Source organism: Ictidomys tridecemlineatus, chromosome 3 (assembly GCF_052094955.1).
Source record: "Ictidomys tridecemlineatus isolate mIctTri1 chromosome 3, mIctTri1.hap1, whole genome shotgun sequence".
Taxonomy (NCBI): Eukaryota; Metazoa; Chordata; class Mammalia; order Rodentia; family Sciuridae; genus Ictidomys; species Ictidomys tridecemlineatus.
The window spans coordinates 15254489-15275909 of NC_135479.1; the positions used below are offsets into that span (position 1 = coordinate 15254489).

The 21421-nt window shown below is 35.5% G+C and overlaps 1 protein-coding gene across 12 annotated transcripts in view; it reads right to left on the reverse strand.

Annotated features, from left to right (window-relative positions):
• The window catches only part of Tanc2 (tetratricopeptide repeat, ankyrin repeat and coiled-coil containing 2), a 417090-nt gene that overhangs the window by 86574 nt on the left and 309095 nt on the right, over window positions 1-21421 (reverse strand). For all 12 annotated transcript variants that reach the window (XM_040268622.2, XM_040268621.2, XM_078041904.1 and 9 more), the window contains 2 exons: window positions 20918-21051; window positions 3557-3788 (listed from right to left, as the gene is read on the reverse strand). In XM_040268622.2, coding sequence (XP_040124556.1) covers window positions 3557-3788; window positions 20918-21051 — 366 coding nt within the window. The remainder of the gene's footprint in view (window positions 1-3556; window positions 3789-20917; window positions 21052-21421) is intronic.

Below are 21421 nucleotides of genomic sequence, written 5' to 3' on the forward strand. Positions count from 1 at the left end.
ACCTAGATGCCTATCAGTAGATGAATGGATAAAGAAGCTGGTATATATACACAATGAAATATTACTCAGCATTACAAAAGAATAAAATTATGGCATTTGCAGGTAAATGGATGGATCTGGAGAATATTATGCTAAGCGAAGTAAGCCAACCCCCAAAACTAAAGCCTGAGTGTTTTCTCTGATTAGTGGATGCTGATCTATGATGGTTGGGGGTAGCATGTGAATAGAGAGCCTACATCTTGGGAGCAAATTTTTACCCCTCATACATCAGAGACTAATCTCTAGGGTATACAGAGACCTCAAAATGATAAAGACCAAAAACAAATAACCCAATCAATAATGGGCCAAGGGGGCTGGAGTTGTGGCTCAGTGGTAGAGCGCTTGCCTAGCATGTGCGAGGCCCTGGGTTCGATCCTCAGCACCACATATAAATAAAGGTATCGTGTACAACTACAACTAAAAAATAAATAAACATTACTATGTGTATATATGTGAATGCATGACCAATGTGATTCTGCAACCTGTATACTCAGAAAAATGAGATATGATATCCCATCTGATTCAAATGTACGATATGTCAAGGTCATTGTATTATCATGTGTAACTATTTAAAACAAATAAAAAAAAGTAAAAAAAAAAAAAGAGCCTAAGACTTGAACAGACACTTCTCAGAAGATGATAAAGCAATCATCTTTAATGTTCATCATTGCTAGCATTTAGAGAAATGCAAATCAAGACTACTCTAAGATTTCATCTCACTCTAGTCAGAATGACAGCTATTATGAAGAAAAACAATAATAAGTGCTGGTGAAGATGTGGGGAGAAAGGCATACTCATACACTGCTTGCTGGTGGGACTACAAATTGGTGCAGCCAATATGGAAAGCAAAGCAGTATGGAGATTCCTTGGAAAACTGGGAAAGGAACCACCATTTGACCCAGTTATCCCTCTCCTTTGTCTATACTCAAAGGACTTAAAAACAGCATACTACAGGGACACAGCCACATCAATAGTGATAGCAGCACAATTCACAATAGCTAAACTGTGGAACCAACCTAGATGCCCTTCAGTAGAAGAATGGATAAAAAATGTGGCATATATACATAATAGAATATTACTTAGCAATAAAAGAGAATAAAATCATGGCATTTGAAGGTAAATGGATGGAGTTAGAGAAGATAATGATAAGTGAAGTTAGCCAATTCCAAAAAACCAAATGCCAGATGTTTTCTCTGATATAAGGAGGCTGACTCATAGTGGGGTAGGGAGAGGGAGCGTGGGAGGAATAGACAAACTCTACATAGGGCAGAGGGGTGGGAGGGGAAGGGAGGGGGCAGGGGGTTATAAATGATGGTGGAATGTGATGGACATCATTATCCAAAGTACATGTATGAAGACATAAATTAGTGTGAATATACTTTGTATACAACCAGAGATATGAAAAATTTGTGCTCTATATGTGTAATAAGAATTATTATGAATTCCACTATCATATAAAATAAAAAAATTAATAAAAAAAATGTAAAAAATAATAATTAAATAAAAAGGTGGACAGAATTCTTAAAGTCAAGAGATGTGATGAGAAGGCATATTAAGCAAAGGAAACACTAAATGTATATGTGGAGAAAGAAAACGTAGGAAAGTATTTAAGGAATAGTACATATTTTAGTTTACATGTAAGCATAAGGTTCATAAGGCTAAAACCAAAAAATAAGGCTGGAAAGTAGGCTGGATCCAGATCATCAAGCACTCTGGAGCTAGAAGTTATATTCAGTAGGCAACAGGGAATCATTGTTTTTTGTTTTTTTGTTTTTGTTTTTTTTGGTACTGGGGATTGAACCCAGGGGATGTTTTACCACTGAGATACATCCCCAGTTCTTTTTTAAAATTTTGAGACGGGGTCTTGCTAAGTTGCTTAGGGCTTCTACTAAGTTGCTGAGGCTGGTTTTGAATTTGCGATTCTCTTGCCTCAGCCTCCCAGGTCACTAGGATTGGGTTTTGAGCTGGGGAAATTAAATGATCAGAGCAATATTTTATGAAGCTTTATCTTAAAGCAGTACATAAATTCTAGAAAACTAGAGAAACTGAGGAAGAACTCCTCCATCAGGTAGGCCATGAATGAATGGGAAGTATACTTAGAACTGAATCCCTTAGTTGGTATGGAGGCATGTGCTGGTAATAGTCCCAGCTACTTGTAAGCCTGAGACAGGGGGATCACTTGAGACCAAGAGATTGAGACAAGCTTGGGCAAAACATTAAGACCCAGTCTAAAAAAAAAAAAAAGGAATTGTTTTAGTCCTTAGGTTATGCATAGCTTGGCATAGTTATAGATTGAAGGCTGCTATATTCAGCTATAAGTAGTCATGAATTTTTATCTCAGTCTGCTATACAAATTTTTATAATTTTATAAGTGTATTATGATGTGAAAGAAGTACTAAGCCAGAGAATACCAGGAAGGGGTAATAATGATACAATGTTATTGGTAGCTAAATAGCTCTTGGGGGTAATAATGGTAGGAACAAATTGAGAAAAATGAATGTGAGAAACAATGAAGGCAGAATTAACAGGATTAGAAATTGAGTGAATGTATAGGAAATATGCTTTAAATATTTGTGGAAAAATTCCAAGGTGTGATTAAGCTAATAGGCAGAAGAGAGGTAATAGAAATAAAGGTTATTGGATTTAAGAAGAAAGAGAAATTTGAGGACTAAGTAATCAGCATCAGAGTTAAACTAAAGATGATGGCCAGGAGAATAGAAATTATGAACACTTTTTCTTAAGAGTATTCAAAACTTTTGAGAAAGGTATAAAAGTCTTTTGAGAATAAACAGGACTGTTCAGGATCTCATGCTTACTCAAATCCTTTTCTTTGGCTTGTAGCACTGAGAACACAGTGTAAAAAATATAAGGAAGAGACACATGGGAAGTCATGTACTCTCTTTAAGGAGATGGCTGTCAGGCTCTGGAGGGCACTAGAGCTGCAGAGGAAAAAGGTAGGAAAGACCTCCCATGAATGGGAGATAGAGTCCATTTAATTTTGTTTTTATTTAAAAAATACCTTTCCTGATGTAATTTATGGACCATGGAATATACTTATGCCTTTTAAATATCTTTCATACTATATAATTCAGTGATTTCTAGTATAAACACAAGGTTGTACAATCATGAATGCTTTACCTGAACTGATGGGGTAATAAAAATATTACATGAAGACTGGAGAGTTTCTAACCATAGAAACTCTACAACACTTGAGTTGGAGCCACAAATTTTACTATTTTATTTTAACTTCACAAACAGGATTGGAAGCTCTACTATCATTAGTATAAGGAAAATAAATTAAATTTGGGAATCAAAATAAAAATTTTTTAAAGGAAGTAGCACTTCTTGTAGGAACTGTTTTTTTTTTTTCAAGTAAAATCTTCTATTTCTTAATGTCCTATCTTGTAGGACATTAGCTATGGAACATTTAGTTTTGTTAATGTGATAAAAATAATCATTTTTATAGTGTGAACAGGTGACCTGAGGCTCCTTTCATCTCCTTGGACCTCATCTATACCTTTGTGGAGATTCTCCAGGGGCTCCAGGACTCCTCTCCGAAAGGAGGCCATGGGGTCTTGAACACAGGATCGAAGGCTTAGCATGCTCTGCAGGTGAGGCTCCCGAAGAAGCTGCTCCCGATAAGCTGTCAGCTGAGGTGAGCGGCAGAGCAGGGCAGCAACATTGTGGACAAATTCTGGTACCAGGCAGGTATAGGCATTATCTGCTTGGCAATAGTGATAGGCAACCACCTACAAATGGAAGATGAGAATGCAAACAGGCTTATCAGTGGCAAAAGCAATAGCTACAGTTATTACATGATCATTCTGTCTTTTCTCTCTCCATTTTCTTTACCTTTTCAAGTATAAATGAAAGCTGCTAAGTCAACTGCCTGATTTATGTAAGATCAAAAATCTCATATGATAGTTCGCTTGTACACATAGGATATCACAACCCCAAATTAAAATTTATAAGTAAAAATTAAATTTTCCTTCTGGATCATAAGAAATAGGAAAATAGGAAGCAAGAATGAGATTCAAGATGTACATTAATATCACTAACATTTATTTACTCTGCATAGTGGTACTGTAAATCTAATCTTGTAACAAAACATTAGGAACAAGATAGAGAAAAATCATGTTAGTCTCAACAAATACATATGCTTATGTCATTTTTTGTGATTCCAATTGTGTTATGAACTGAGTCTCACAAAATAAAGTAATTTAGATTTTAAAATTATCATTAAATATTTTCTGAGAACCCAATCACAGAATTTGATAAAAGGGAGCAGAGAAGGGGTGAAATTTTTGTTAGATGAGGTCTTAAATTCAAAGAACTTAAAAAAAATTTATGAGTCTTAATAACATCTAGAGGCTGGGCTGACTGGCTGGAACCTGGAGCTTTAGGCTCTGGTTTTTTGTTTTAAATGTGCAAAAAGTTCACTCTATATCTGTTGGTTGTTTCTTTTACCTCAAGAGCAAATACTGAGGGTGATTTTAATCTAGAACACTTTTATGGATCATTAACTACCAAAAAATAAATGATGGGACTGTGTAGAAAATATGCCATTGGCAGGGGAAATTCAGTTTGATGTATGGAAAGAATTTGGCATGGCGCTCTCATAGTAAGTAGTAATGTCAGCCGCTGTCAGCCTAGATATCTCTATTCTCCTCCTTGCTCATCACTTCCATCTGATAGTTCCATAATGCTGTTTTTTTTTTTTAGTTCCTAGATTTGTTTTTACAGGCAATTAAAACCTGTCTCAGTGGCATTCATGGATATACCACTGGAACTCCAGTTTTTTAATCATCTCTTGGACAACAGTCATCTACTATAGAGTTGTGCTTTGAAAAGGCTCCTGATTATGAGTATGGTCTTCTTAGCTCCTCAATGCATGCTGGAAAAGTAAAAAAAATTTTAAGCACCTGAAATCCTTCTCATTAAACATAAAAAAAAATGAACAATTGAACAATTCAGGCAATGTTGCTGCATATACAAAGTCAAAGATAGGAACTGCTTGTGAGTGAAGCAATGAAGTCTAAGCACAATATGGAAACTGGAAATCAGAGACTGTATTTAAAAAATTTTCTACTCTTTTCTTCAGACAGATCAGTCACTACTTTATCAACATATTTTAAAGACAATGTAAAGAAACCCAAAGGAAAACCCTGTCAGCAATTGATCTGTCCTCTCAATAAACAGTGAATATCAGGGGTTATTGTCTACAAAGATACAAATTTCTACTTGATGAAAAAACAAACAGCAAAATCAATATGAATTGTCATCATATATGGCTTCAACTGATTCCATATGCCAGGGCTAAGCGCAGCTTAGCAAATAAGCTACAATTTACCCTTTACTCAAAGTAACGGGGTTATCACTTTAAAGATAAAAATTATTTGTATACTTGGCTGAATAGTTTCATTTTAACAGAGATCAATGTTAAAGTTGTATCTTTGGTGCCTACTTCTATTTTAATTTTAAATATTTCTTTGGCATTCCAAATGTAAAGTCTTGATTCCTTTGTAAAATTCAGGTAGAAAAACCATTTGACACCTTCCTAAGATTTGCAATGTGACTGAAAAAAGGTTATTTACCAGACATTTCAAAGTAGCTATGTAATATGTGCACGTACATACAATCTATCAAAAGCATTCATACTTCCCAAAATTGTCTAATGATATTATCCACAACTTCTCCTATGTATAAAACCAAGTCTGGCTAGATTTATGCCTGTAATCCCTGCTACTCTGGAGGCTGAGGCAGGAGATTCCAAGTTCAAGGCCAGCCTAGGCAAATTGGTGAGATCTTGTCTCAAACAAAACAATAATAACAAAAAGGGCTGGGGTGTAACTCAGTGGTGGAGCATTTGCCTAGCATTGATGAGGCTGTGAGACCTTGTCTCCAACAACAAAACAAAACAAAACAGCTAGGATGTCGCTCAGTGGTACAACACTTGCCTATCATTGATGAGATTGTGGTTTCAATCCCCAGTACTACACACAAAAAAATAAAACAAAATGAAAAAACCTAACAAGTCTAGAAATGCAGATTTTTAAAAGCCTCTTACTGTACCAGTGCTTAATCAGATTTATTAAGTATCCTCTATAGCTTTAAGGCAGTTATCATGTCTACCCACATACAGTCTTTATTATTACAATTTCTTGGAAATGGTTTAGAAGTAGTTTATCTCCAATAAATCAGCAGGTAAAAATCTTTCTCCTTGGTAAATTCTTATTTTCAAAATGACTTGTCTAAAATTTATTTTTAGCTATTATCTTTCTTATATATTAATATTTTTCCATCTTAAGTTTCCTTATTTTGAATCACTAAATTTTTATTAATACAACTTTATACCAAATATATCTGACTTGACTAGAGTTGCATTAATTCTTTGGAAGAAGATATTAAATAAATTTTATGTTTTTCCTTTGGAAGAAGAAACAAAGAGGAATGCTGGTAGGGTTTTAGACAAAAGATTGGAGGTCACAGCCTTGTATACGAAATCTTTTCTTTAAATGTCGACTCCGAGAAAATGTAAAATTTATCATATCATCAAAGGGATTGAGTGGTAGCAAATCTGCTGGGCTGTGTTAAAAATTGTCAGCCTTCAAACTCCATAGACTATCTTCCACTTCAAATGAATAACTGTGACAGGATTAAACTAATCTTTCATTAAAAAAGAATAGTTTTAGCTGGGTGCCATGGCACATACCTGTAATCCCAGCAGCTTGGGAGGCTGAGGCAGGAGGATCGAGAGTTCAAAGCCAGCCTCAGCAAAAGTGAGGGGTGCTAAGCAATTCAGTGAGACACTGTGGCTGTACCACTGAGCTACATCCCAGCTCTTTTGTTTTGTTTTGTCTCTAAAAAAGTACAAAAATCTGGCTGAGGATGTGGCTTAGTGGTACCCCTCCTTGTTTACACAACTAGCATTTGTAATTTAACTTCTAGAGGTGTAACTGTCCTTCCCTCAGGCCTGCTTTCATGCTCTTATGCCATGTCTCCTTTTCATCACTCTATTGGTAGTTCTTCTCCCTCACCACTGTCACACTGATTTCCTAATTAGCACAATTTTCAACAATTAAGTTAATCTGCTTTTTAAAATTTCTAGGGACCTGGAGACTCACGGTGAATACTTTCTCTTGTCCCTGAGTTCTGATTCTGATCTTCATTCACTCTGGAACTAGAAGCTAAGAATAACTCCTAGGCTTAGTTCTGCTTCAGACTCAGTAATTTTCCAGTTTGGAATACTTTTGGCAATAGGACTTTTATTTATTTTTTAACTTTGTACTTTCTACTAATTTTAGACTTTCAGAAATGTTGCAAAAGTAGTACACAGAGTTTCCTCACCCAGCTTCCTTTATTATTAGTGTCTTATATAACTATAGTATAATTATCAAAACCACTAGATAAAGAGTGGTGCAAAAATATTATCTAAAGATGTTATCCAAATTTTAGTTTTTTCATGATGACCTTTTCTTTTCAGGATTCTATCCAGGACCCTAATGGTATTTAGTCATTTCTCCTTAGACTCCTCTTTATCTGTAAGAGATCCTCACTCTTTTTACATCCTTGATATATTTTTATAAATATTTTTTAGTTGTAGTTGGACACAATACCTTTATTTATTTATTTTTATGTGGTGTTGAGGATCGAACCTAGGGCCTCACACATGCTGGGTGAGGGCTCTACCACTGAGCCACAACCCCAGCTCTATAGCCTTGATATTTTTGAAGGGTATTGATCAATTATTTTACTGAATGTCTCTCAATTTGAGTTTTCTTAATGTCTCTCAAATATGATGTTTTCTGATAATCTGAAACTTTTCTGGGCAGGAACACAACAAAAAAAGGGTTGGATCCTTTTTTGAGGACCTTACTATACAGAGTTCTTAATGTTGTCATGTTTTGTTACTGGTGAGGTTATCCTTGTTCACTTGGTTGGAGTTAAAGTTCTGCCAGGTTTCTTTCTTTTATGATTTGGGTTGAACCTGGAGGGACTCTACCACTGAGCTACATCCCCAGACCTTCCCTTTTTTATTTTTCATTTAAGATAGGGTATTGTTAAGTTGTCCAGGCTGTCCCTGGACTTGTGATCCTCCTGCCTCAGCCTACCAAACTGTTGAGATTACAGGTGTGCACCATCATGTCTGGCCTCTGCCAGGTTTCTTGATTATAAATATCTTTAATATCTTAGGGATACTTTTGAAACTAAGCAAATTCTATTTGTCCTCAAATTTCTGCTCATTAATTTTAGTAATTATCAATGGATCTTGTTTGTAACAATTATTATTGTAGTGTTTGCTTGATAATGACTTTCAATTTCTCTCTAACTTGTTAATTAGAATCCTACTGGAAGAAGGACCTGTTTCTTTCCCCTTACTTATTTACTTATTTTATTCTATTGATTATAATCCAATTCTCTATATTTTGTTACTCAGTTCATTTCAGTTTAGTTCACTAGAATTTCCCTTAGATGGGCTCCTGTGTTCTTTCAAGATAACTTGAGAAGAGTAATGGGTTTGGTGGGGTGGTGTCCCTTAAATATAAGGGGCTGTGATATTTATTGAGAATATTTTTCCTTAAAATTTTTGTTTACTGATTCAATTAAAATAACAATAATAAGCATATTACATGTTGACATCTAAGAACATATTTTTATGAAAAGATCATTTTTCAAATCAAAATTTCAGAAGAAAAGTGTCATTGTTTTACACTTTTGAAATAGACTCATATCTACCTCTGTATTCAATATGTTGCAATAAATTGTTTTAAGTTAAAGTAGATGAGGAAAGTAAAATTATGTATGTATAATTAACTATATAAAGTCTAGTCTCTCTCCACATACATATACATATAAGCTGGAGAAGTGAAAGATGTTTTAATAACCATTTCAGATAATTGTGGACATTCTTCTTTGACATTATGCTAAAATTTAACAAGGGGTAGATTTAAAAAATTATTATTATTATTTTAGGTTGACAAATCTTAAGTATACATATTGATGGGATCCAATGTAATGTTTGATATATGTATATAATGTGGAATGATTAAACCAAGCTAACTGATGTGTCATGTTATCCTCTTGGTTATTTTGTTGTCAAGCTTCTGTGCAGTGGATCTCAAAATGTATTTCTTTTATCTGAAAATTTGTCCTCTTTGATTAACTATTCTCCATTCTCTCTTTTCCCACTTGCCACTTGCAGTCTCTGTTAACCATCATTTTACTGTACTTCTAGTTCAACTTTTTAGATTCCATATGTAAGTGAAATCATGTTGTATTTATATTTCTGTAATGTGCTTTAGATTTGTCTATTTTTATTTATTTATTTATTTAATGACATCAAAATGCATTACAATTCTTACTACATACATAGAGCACAATTTTTCCTATTTCTGGTTGTATACATACTATATTCACACCAGTTCATGTCTTCATACCTGTACTTTGGATAAGAATGCTCATCACATTCCACCATCATTAATTACCCCATGCAGGGGCCCTTCCCTTCCCCTCCAACCCCTCTGCCCTATCTAGAGTTTGTCTATTCCTCTCATGCTCCCTCTCCCTATCCCACTAAGAATCAGCTTCCTTATATTCAATGTTTATAGCAGCACAATTCACAAAAGCTAAACTGTGAAACTAACCTAGATGCACTTCAACAGATGAGTGGATTAAAAAATGTGGTATATATACACAATGGAATATTACTCAGCAATAAAAGAGAATAAAATCATGGCATTTACAGGTAAATTGATGGAGTTAGAGAAGATAATGCTAAGTGATGTTAGCCAATCCCAACAACCCAAATGTCTATGTTGTTTTTGAAGGCTGAATAGTATTCCACATTTTCTTTATCCACTCATTTTTTTTGTCTATTTAAAATTTGTTATTTTTAGGTATACATGACAACAGATGATATTCTGAAATATTATACATACATGGAATATATCTTATTCTAATTAGGATCCCATTCTTGGGGCTGTACATGATGTGGAGATTCACTATGTGTGTGTGTGTGTGTGTGTGTGTGTGTGTGTGTGTGTGTGTATGAAAGTTAAGTTAGATTCATTCTACTGTCTTTCCTATTTATATCCCCCCTCTCTTCCCTTCATTCATTCCCCTTTGTCTAATCCATTGAACTTCTATTCTTCCCTACCCACCCACCTTCCTGTGAGTTAGCATCTGCATATCAGAGACAACATTACACTTTTGTTTTTTTGAGATTGGCTTATTGCACTAAGCATGATAGTCTAAAGTTCCATCCATTTAGAGGCAAATGCCATAATTCCATTCTTCTTTATGGCTGAGTAATATTCCCTTGTGTATATGTACCACAGTTTCTTTACCCATTCATCTGTTGTAGGGCATCTAGGTTGGTTCCATAGTTTAATTATTTATCCACTCATTTTTGATAGATAATTAGTTTGATTCTATATCTTGGATGTTGTGAATAGTGCCATAGTGAGCACGGAAGTGCAGATATCCCTTCAACAGTGATTTCAGTTCCTTTGGATATATCCAGAAATAGAATTATTCTATCATATGATAATTCAATTTTGAATTTGTTGCTTTTCTTTGTGGGGGATGAAAACCAGGGCCATGTGCATGCTAGGCAAGCATTCTACCACATACATCTATACTCCTAGGCTTGTGTTTAGCTTTCTGAAGAACTGTCATACAGTTTTCCATAATGATTGTACTAATTTACCTTCCTGTTAACAATGTATAAGTGTTCCCTTTTCTCTATATCCTTGCCAATACTTGTTATGTTTCATCTTTTTGAAAAAAGCCATTATAACAGGTACAAAATCTCATTATGGTTTTAATTTGCATTTTTCTAATAATCAGTGATGCTGGGCATTTTTTCAAGTATCTTTTGGCCACATGTACATCTTCTTTTGAGAAATGTCTGTTCAGGTCTGTGTCAGTCAGCTTTCTGTTACTCAAATACCTGAGATTATAAAGAGAAAAGGTTTATTCTTTTCCAAGTTTGAGGTTTCAGTCCATGATTGACTGGCCTCATTGCTTTGGTCCTATAGGAAATAGCACACCATGGTGAAAGTGCACAGTGGAACAGAATTGCCCATTGCATGGCCAGAAAGCCAAAAAGAGAATGAGGCAAAAACAGGGGGTCTTACTTTCCCCTTTAAGAATACACCCCCAACTCTAAGATTTCATCTCACTCCAGTCAGAATGACAGCTATTATGATGACAAACAACAATAAGTATTGGCGAGGATGTGGGGGAAAGGTACACTCATACACTGCTGGTGGGACTGTAAATTGGTGCAGCCAATCTGGAAATCAGTATGGAGATTTCTTGGAAAATTGGGAAGGGAACCACCTTTTGACCCAGGTATCACTCTCCTCGATCTATAACCAAAGGACTTAAAAACTGCATACTACAGGGACACAGCCACATCAATGTTTATAGCAGCATAATAGCTAAACTATGGAACCAACCTAGATGCCCTTCAATAGATGAATGGATAAAAAAAATGTGGTATATATACACTTTGGAATATTATTCAGCAATAAAAGAGAATAAAATCATGGCATTTGAAGGTAAATAAATGGAGTTAGAGAAGATAATGCTAAGTGAAGTAAGTCAATCCCAAAAAACCAAATGCTGAATGTTTTCTTTGATATAAGGAGGTTATATATTCTGGTTCATAGTGGGATAGGGAGCGGGAACATGGGAGGAATAGACGAACTCTAGATAGGGTAAGGGGGTTGGAGGGGAAGGGAGGGGACATGGGGTTATTAATGATGGTGGAATGTGATGATCATTATTATCCAAAGTACAGGTATGAAGACACGAATTGTTGTGAATATACTGTGTCTACAACCAAAAATATGAAAAATTGTGCTCTATATGTGTAATAAGAATTGTAATGCATTCCTCTGTCATATATAAATAAAAAAGAAAAAAAAAAGAATATACTTGCAATGACTCAAAGACCTTCCACTAGGCCCTCCTCTTAAAAGTTTCATCAGAGATGGGGTTGTGGCTCAGTGATAGAGCGCTTGCCTAGCACACATGAGGCACTGGGTTCGATACCCAGCACCACATTAAAAAAATACATAAATTAAAAAATAAAGAAATTATATATGAAAAATAGTTTCCACCATTTCCCAATAGTGGTAAGCTGAGGCCTAGGCCTATGATACATGGTGCCAACTATACAGCAACATTCTTTGCCTAATTTTTAGTTAGGATATTTTTTTGCTACAGAGTTGAGTCCCTTATATATTTTGGATATTAACCCTTTATCAGAGTATGGCTTATGTACATTTTTTCCTGTTCTGTGGGCTGTCTTTTCACATTGTTAATTGCTGGTAGCAGGCCTTCCCTGGCCCCTGGGGCTCAGCCCCGAATTTCTTGTTCTGCATGTCAAAGTGGCCAGCTCACAGGGTCGAGACGCAGGCTTGCAGTTTCATGTTTATCTGTCTCAGACATATGTGCCTTTTTGGGAACATCTTGGCCTTCTCGGAGCTTTCTGATAAGGGACAGTCACGGTAACCCAAGAGTAGCAGGTGTTATTCCTCCTCTGTTTTGGCTAAATTTCCACTGCAGTTATAGAAAGTATATAAGGGAACAAACTTTGATAATAAAGTGCACACATGCCTCCTCCTGGATGAAGAACCTTGGTGTCCTGTGATTTTTATTTTTTTTTAACCTCGATGTCCTTCGCGGGACTCGGTTCCTGAGGCCGGACGCGGCAGTTAATTATTTCCTTTGCTATGTAGAAGTTGTTCATTTGATACCATCTCATTTGTCTGTTTTTGTTTTTGTTAACTGTGATTTCAGGGTATGTTACGAATATTTCCTTTCAACTTACTAGTTGTCTTTGACTTTGTTTCTAGTGCTTTTTGGTGATGTTGCACTTATATTTATCATCTTTTCTTCTATTTTTCTAGATTTAGATCTTAAAAAGCCTTTCCCTTCATCAAAGTCAAAGATGAAGTCATTCATATTTTCACTATTATTTGTATGATTTCAATGTTTTTGTATAATTTCATTTTTTATATTTGGATCCTGTTGAGAGCCACAGCCAAAGGGGCCCCAGCAAACTTCCAGCTGCCGGCTGATGATCCAGCTGCCAGCAAACTTCCAGTTGCCGGCTGATGATTGGCTCACAGTGGCCCCAGCAACATCTAGCTGATTGGCTCCTCTGCGGTGATGTTCATTGGGCTGTTTCCCTGCCCTTCAGACTGCCAGCTGATGATTGGCTCACAGCGGCCCCAGCAACATCTAGCTGATTGGCTCCTCCACGGAGCTGCTCATTGGGTGACTTCTTTGGCTCTGCCCACGCAACCCAGCCAATCGGCCTCAAGAGCAGGAGGATTGTGGGAGGTTGAGAGGCTGGTGTGGGGGAAGAGAGGCTTGTGGAAGCCGGTGGTGGCAGTTGGGCTCTGAGGGTTTTTCCCTGGAGCTGTTTTGTTTGGCGTTTGTAGTTCTAAAAATAAAGTTAGTTTCTTTTTGACAAGTGGCTCCTGACAAGTTTCTTTTTGACAAACTTCCAGCTGCCGGCTGATGATCCAGCTGCCAGCAAACTTCCAGTTGCCGGCTGATGATTGGCTCACAGTGGCCCCAGCAACATCTAGCTGATTGGCTCCTCTGCGGTGATGTTGCTGGGGCCACTGTGAGCCAATCATCAGCCGGCAACTGGAAGTTTGCTGGCAGCTGGATCATCAGCCGGCAGCTGGAAGTTTGCTGGGGCCCCTTTGGCTGTGGCTCTCAACAGGATCCCTACTCCATTTGGAGTTTACTCTTGTGCATGGTATGAGAAATGTATTAATTTTTCTCTCATATATATATCACTTAGTTGTTCCAGCACTATTTAATTAAAAAGTCCGTTTTTACTTTAGTGACCTAAGATGCTACCCTTGTTGCATACTAAATTAGACCCAAATATGCATACATATTTGGGTCTAACTATGAATTTTCTGTTCTGTTCCTCTACTCACACACCAGTACCATACTGTTTGATTATAGAGGTGTTATAGTATATTTCAACACTGGGTAGTCAGTGCCCTGTTTTTAAAGAGCTTTGGCAAAGCTCAATGTAATGTATAGCTTTGTTATAATTCTAGACCTAAATAGCTGTATACTGTAGATTTCTACTATTCAACTATAGATTACTTGAGTCAAGGGGAGTTAGGCTCAATATCAAGTGCAAATCTTTAAAAGAAAGTGACTGATTTAATTAGTTCATCTGGATTCCTAAAGAAGTACATCTGACACAAAATGATCAGTTCTAAGCACATTTAATCAATAGTTTGTAAAACTTCTGTCTCAGAAGATTGGTGGAATTCCAGACTCTATTGAGATTCATTCTTGGAGGTATATGAATCTGATTCAGATTTGACAATAATAAGTGGGTTGGAAACCATTATTATAAGGAAGTACCTAATTTGATGCCCTAAGATTTCATAATAGAAAATACTGGCATTTATATTCATTCAAAAATGTAAATTGAACTTCCACTGTATGCTAGGCATTATGCTAGATTCTGGAAATATAATCCCTGTCTATTCTTTACAGTTTAGTAGGAAAGAGAGGCAATTAAGCAAGTTATAAAAAATAGTGAGATAAGTATTATGAAAGAGGAAATATAGGGTGCTGGGGTAAAATAAAGCAGGGCCACCTTAAGGTAACTGAAGACAGCCAAAGAAATACTTAAGCTGAGATATTAAGGAAGATGAAGTGAATCTGGACGTGTCAGTGTTCCAGGTAGAGGGTATAGTATGTGCAAAAATCTGAAGGCAAAACAAAGATTTACACTCTCAGGGAATTGAAATTAATTTTATTGTAGTTAGAGTGTGAATGGGGAATGATAGGTTTTCAACTAAGAGTGGTTTTGTTTCCCAGCGAATACTTGGCAATATCTGGAGACATTTTTGGTTGTCATAATGGGGGCTTGAGAGAATATTAGGGGAAGTGGATAAAACTAACATCCCACAATATATAGGACAATACCAATATCCCCCAAAGAATTATCTGGTTCAAAATGTCTAGCTTGGGGCTAGATATTTAAAAGCAAAGGCACTTTCATTACAGTTCATGTGATATTTTAAGAAGAGAGTTTGGGTTTCACTCTAGGGCAACATGGAGTCAGTCATTTGCTGGCTCTAAGCACAAAAACCAAATTTATTTTAGTGATTACTCAGGCTTCAGCATAGAGAATAGTCTAGAATTGTTTCATTCATGTAACAAGAATTTAAGTGCCAAGCGTTGCTCTAGGAGCTGGGGATACAGTGCTGAACATTTAAAATTGACACATTGTAGTGGAAAAGGCAGATTAAAAAATACAGAAATAGACAAGTGAACAAGGTTGTTTTTCCATATTTAGTATTCTGAATGTAGGTGAAATCTGAATCTGACTATAAAACTTCAGTGTGAATATTCAGAGGAAAAAGCCCTAGACAAATTATATATAACATAATTTACAGGTTATTTATTGTTTATTTTGGGCCTAATTTCTCTTAAATGCATATCTTAAAAAAAAACAGTCACAGCAATACAAATTAAAATTTAGGTTGTTTTATGCCGATCTCTTCCATTTTGGCTGTGTGTGTGTGTGCATGTGTGTGTGCACGCACCCACGCCTGGCTCACATCTCCACATTATGTTCAACATGCTCAATGTTACAAGATTGCTTAAATGACTACCTCTTTGTCTGATAGCTTTAACAGCAGCAGCAACAATTTTAAGAGCAGTGATCATTTGACATCCTCCCTGATAGGGCATGTTCTAGTCTTTTTTACTTACATATATATATATTTTTAAAAACCTGTACTTTTTGTGTCTGTGACATTTCTTAAAATTAGCTGGTTTCTCAAATTAGCTTATTTCATATGTATTAATTTATTTCATATGCATTAGCTTCTAGTATGACAAGAGCTTCTAGTTGCATAAAAATCTTTTAGAATAATTTTTTAAAAATATTTTTATAGTTGTAGATAAACACAATACCTTCATTTCATATATTTATTCATAACGTGGAGGCAAGTGCTGTGCCACTGAGCCACAATCTCAGCTTCCTAGAAGAATATTAACTTGACAAAATGACTGAAAGGAACATCTTCATCACCTTTATTTATTTATTTAGCTTTGAAGCCAAATTCAATGACTGACAGAATACTAAAAAAAGAGAGAGGCAGCAGTGATTAAAAGAATAGGTTCTGAAGCCTGCCTGATTCAATTTAAATCTTGACTCACTAATATACTGAGGTAAGTTATTTATTCTTAGAGCTCTGTTTCCTCATTTACAGAATGAGGATAATAACAGGATTACTTAATACTGGCTTTGATTACTAGCTTTGCTATTTATTAACAGTATGACTTTGAAAAAAGTAATTGCTAGAGACACAGTTTCTCATCTGTAAAATGAAGATAATTAAAGAACTCATAGGGTTAAGATAAGAATGAACAAGACAACAAAAATAAAAAATAGTACTGAGCAGCAACACATATTAAGTCCTTAGCAAATGGAAGCCAATGCCTCTATGTCCTATAAATTCTGTATGTACCATTGCTGTTATAGTTAAATTTACATATGCAGGCAAGGCCCAGAATAAAATCTCTGTGCCTCTCTATTCTGAAGGCATTTCAGAAGAAATATAGGAGATTTGCTTGAGAGATGCTGACCTAGCAAAATCTGCTATATTTCAAGTACAAACTGTTTCTTTGAGAAATAAAACTGTTCTAAAGTAATAACAAAAACTCTCAATTAGCAGCACCAGAAGGAGCAATAATATTGTGAAATACCAACGGTAATTACTGATATCTACGAACTGACATAAAGAACTCTGTCAAATCAAGAAGTTTCAAAATTTTTTGAATATTAGCCTACTTCATCAAAATACTAGCAGATTTGAAAATCTCATTGGAAACTTAATGTCTGCTTACTGATTTGTTATTGGTGAGAAACAAGACTGCTAGTTTCTGCCCTATGCTTTCTCAGCATAAACTTGCATAGCTGAACTGTTAACATGTAGCACAATTACTGGGATAACATTAAATTTTAATTGAAGGGGCCATTTCTTTTTTCTTTCTTTTTTTGGATACCGGGATTGAAATCAGGAGCACTCAACCACCAAGCCACACCCCCAGCCCTATTTTGTATTTTATTTAGAGATAGGGTCTCACTGAGTTGCTTAGCTCTTTGCCATTGCTGAGGCAGGCTTTGAACTTCTGGTCCTCCTGCCTCAGCCCTCTGAGCCACTGGGATTACAGGCATGCACCACCTAACTCAGTGGAGCATTTCTTTTTTTTTTTTTTAAATTATAGTTGGGCACAATATCTTTATTTCATTTGTTTATTTTTATGTGGTGCTGAGGATCGAACCCCCAGTGCCTTGCATGTGCTAGGTGATCGTTCTAGAGCTGAGCCACAAATCCCTCCCCACTCCTCCTGGGGCATTTCTTAAACAGTGTTTAGCACAAACTTGAACATATCCCAGCCAGGCTTGGTGGCACAGGCTTGTAATTCCAGCTACTCATGAGACTGAGGCCAGAGCCTGGTAAGTTTGAAGCTAATCTGAGCAACTTAATGAGAACTTGTCTCAAAATAAAAAATAAAAAGGGCTGGTGATATAGCTCAATGGTAGAGCACTTGCCTAGCATGCATGAGAGACTTGAGTTTGATCCTCAATACCATAAAACATAACAAAAACAAAAAAATCTCTAAATGTATCTCACCTCTAGGTACAAACAGATTTATTTATTTGCTTAAGGAAGAAATAACAATAAAATTTAAAATATACTTCTCAACTAAGTAGAAATAGTCAAATTTCCTATAAATGTATGTTAACATTTTCTTTTTGCACTGGGGATTAAACCCAGGAGCACCTTACCACTGAACTACATCCCCACTCTTTTATTTTGAGACAGGGCCTTGCTAAATTGCTTTTATCTGCTAAGGCTGGCCTTGAACTTGTGATCCTCCTGCCTTAGCCTCTCAAGACACTGGGATTACAAGCATGTGCCACCATGCCTGTCTACAATATTTAATATTTTCTAAATATTGAACATAAATATCTTGGGACTTTTCTTGCTAAGAGAGGAACTAAGACTTAACAAGAAGACTTAATTCTCTAAGATTTTTTAACAATTACCTGACATATTATATATTTATCTGTTTATTATCTTCCCATCATGAAAACGTGAGCTACATAATATAGAGATTTGTGTCTGTTTTTTTTCCACTGATTTATCTTTAGTTTTGGATTTTTGATGCTTCCAAAGTTATATTCTAAATGAATAGCTGAAAGACTGATGGTGGAAGCTCCTCAGCATTCACATATTTCTATAATATTTATTCTACTTGTTCTAAAAAAGAAGAAATTGGGGACCATTTATATAGAGAATATTCAGGGAAAAACAGATGTCTCTTTTGAACTTACAATTTGTGAGGAATAAATCTGAGTGAAATTTCTGTTTACAGAAGCTCATTTGTAGATGAGTGTATGCTAATCTGTGGGGGTAATTAATAATGTAAATTGGGGAAACAGCTGCTTCTGGCTCTTAGCCAGATCGAAAAAAAAAAAAATAACCTTACGCTATTACAGACCATCTTTAAAATTTCAGAAAAGCATAGGAATTAGAAGCAGTGGAAGATGAGTGTGAGGAAGGGAGCTGAAAACAGAATTTCTGTAAAGTTTACATCCCCATATCTCCATTTCTACACCCTGTCCAGCCAGGTGATAACCTCCTCAAGAGTCAGTGGAATGAGAATTATATTTAACTAGAGAAACTAAATAGGAGAGAATCTAGACTTAGGGACACCAAACATAGACAAAGGTAGGGATAAGGTGCAGAACCAAAAAAGAAAAAAAAGAAAAAAAGCGGGGGAGGGCTTCAGCAAAAGTCACACACTGACTGGTAAAACCCTATCCCTCTTCTACCCAGCTCCAGATTGCTGGCACCCAGGCAAGGAACTGGAGGATTCTTTGCTGGAGAATATGGACACTGACTTTTGGGTATTTCCAATAAAGAATGGATCATCTTGCTGTCTGCACATACAACCTTCCAATTAATTTTTCAGTACCTAATCATAAAGGAAAAGAGAACACACTGCATACATAAAACATGAATAGGATGCTAAATAAAAAGGGGGACAACTGCAGAAAAAGAAAAAAAAACTAATGGAAATTAAAATAATTATTGCCAAAATATATATTTTTTTTGGCGGGGGAAGGAAAGGATTGGAAGGTAATGTTGAAGAAATCTACCAAAGTGGCTTATAAGGAAAAAAAAAAATCCAAAACCAAAAACGAGAACATGAAAAACAGGATAGAAATTTAAGAAAACTAGAGTATCAGCACAGGAAATCTAATTTTTGATTAGCTCCTATTAACCAAGTTAACAAGAGTTATAAAATGACAGAACAGGAGGAAATTATTGATAAACAACACAAAAGCATTTTCCAAAATTAAACAGTATTTTTAGGGCTTGCTATGTACCAACATAATTATGAAAAAAGATCCAAGAATATGGTGATAAAAAAGATCTTAAAAGCTTCTGGAGAGAAAAAAGGTATATACAAAGAATTTTGAATAAGAATAGTATCAGATTATTTGACATCAATTTTGAAGTTCAAGACAATGGGGCAATGCCTTCAAAATATGAGGGATAATAATTTTTAATCTAGAGTGATATATTATGTCAAACAAACAGAAGAGTATGAGCATAGAATAAAGATGCTTCTGGAAATGTTAAGTCTCAAAAAACTTATGTTATATGCATAATTTCTTAGGAAGCTCCTGGAGGATCTGTTCCAAGAAAATGAAGAATAAAATCAAGAAAGAAGGTGATATGGGATAAAAGAGAAGTGATAATAATTTTCAAAATAAAAAGGAGGTGGCAAGCCTTAAGAACATCCTGGGTCTAGACTGAGCTTCATGGGCTTTAGAATGGATATCTCTGAGGGGAAAATTTAACTGATAAGCATGAAAAGTAGTACTAAGATGCACTTTATAAAATTATAGTAAGAATTATGGAATGACTTAGTCAAAGATCTGAAGAAAAATAAGTACAATTTAAAATGAGGCATTTCATAAATCCCATAGAATTTTTTAAAGAAGGAAATGTCCTTTGTTCCAGAGTGAATCATGATTGCACAGTATTAATGCTTAAAATATTGTAATAGGGTTTCAGTCAAAAATCATGATGTAATTGTGCTTGGAGCATGACAGGAGGAAAGTGAAAGAGCTATCCTCATCATTATAATAAGCAAGAGATAATGTGTAAATTAATAAGAAAAGTTAGAGCAATATATGGGTATTATTTAAAAATATTGAGATTAAAAAAGCCAGACAATTGAAAGTGGCTGCTTTTGGGGAATGGATGAGTTGGGAAGAGAAAGGAAACTGCTTGTTTTGAGCATTACTTGATTTTCTATGTATATATGTTACTTTGAGAAAAAGAAAAATTTCAAACTCAAACATAAAAAATGTACAGTATAAATGTACATATAAAGTATAAATATAGGATAAGTATAAAGTATAGCATAAATATAGACAGAATAATATAAAGAAAGAGTTTTGAGCTAGAAAGAAAAGTAAAAAAACCTATTAATTACTTATACTGTGATCGTGGGTAAACCATGTAACTTCTTTGAGTTTCTACTTCCTTATTGATTCCTCAGAAGACTCCATTTCTAAGTTATTCCAACTCTAAGGTTCTAATTCCAACACAATAAGGTATTTTTTTTCCCCTAGGGATAACAACAAATGAAAAAACCCAGAAACTTTTCTCCACATTCTCATAGTATACCTTGACATATATTTTTTTACTTTGCCAAGGCTCTCCCTATTTTTGCCTTAATGTTAAAATGCAAACAGCATGTCCCCAGTTTGGGAATTCTGTTTTACCTGTGAGGCTAATCTTCGCATAGCTTCTTCCTGTCGCCTACGCATTTCTGGAGTTCCTGGGCAGCTCCCACTTGTGATAGATGAGTGAGCTGAAGGTGGCTGTGTGAGTGGCAACTCTCTGTTGGCATCCACATCTGGATTAAAAGATGAGATGTTTGCATCAGATAATCATATAAGCCTGAACTAAAGGATGATTAGTTAATTCCATTTGTTCTATGACCCAGCAATTCAGCAATTCCCCTCCAAGCTATATACGCAATAGAGATAAAAACTCATTATCTACACAAAAACTTGTACACAAATGTTCAGAGAAGCATGATTAAAATAGGCAAAAACCAGAAAATGGCTCAAATGTCAATCAACTGATGAATAGATAAAATGCAATATAGACACACAATGGATTAAACGTGACAATAAAAAGAAATGAGATATACATATACAACATAGATGTTCCTTAAAAATACTATGCTGTCAAAGAAGTCAAGTCAAAATGACCCTTTTATG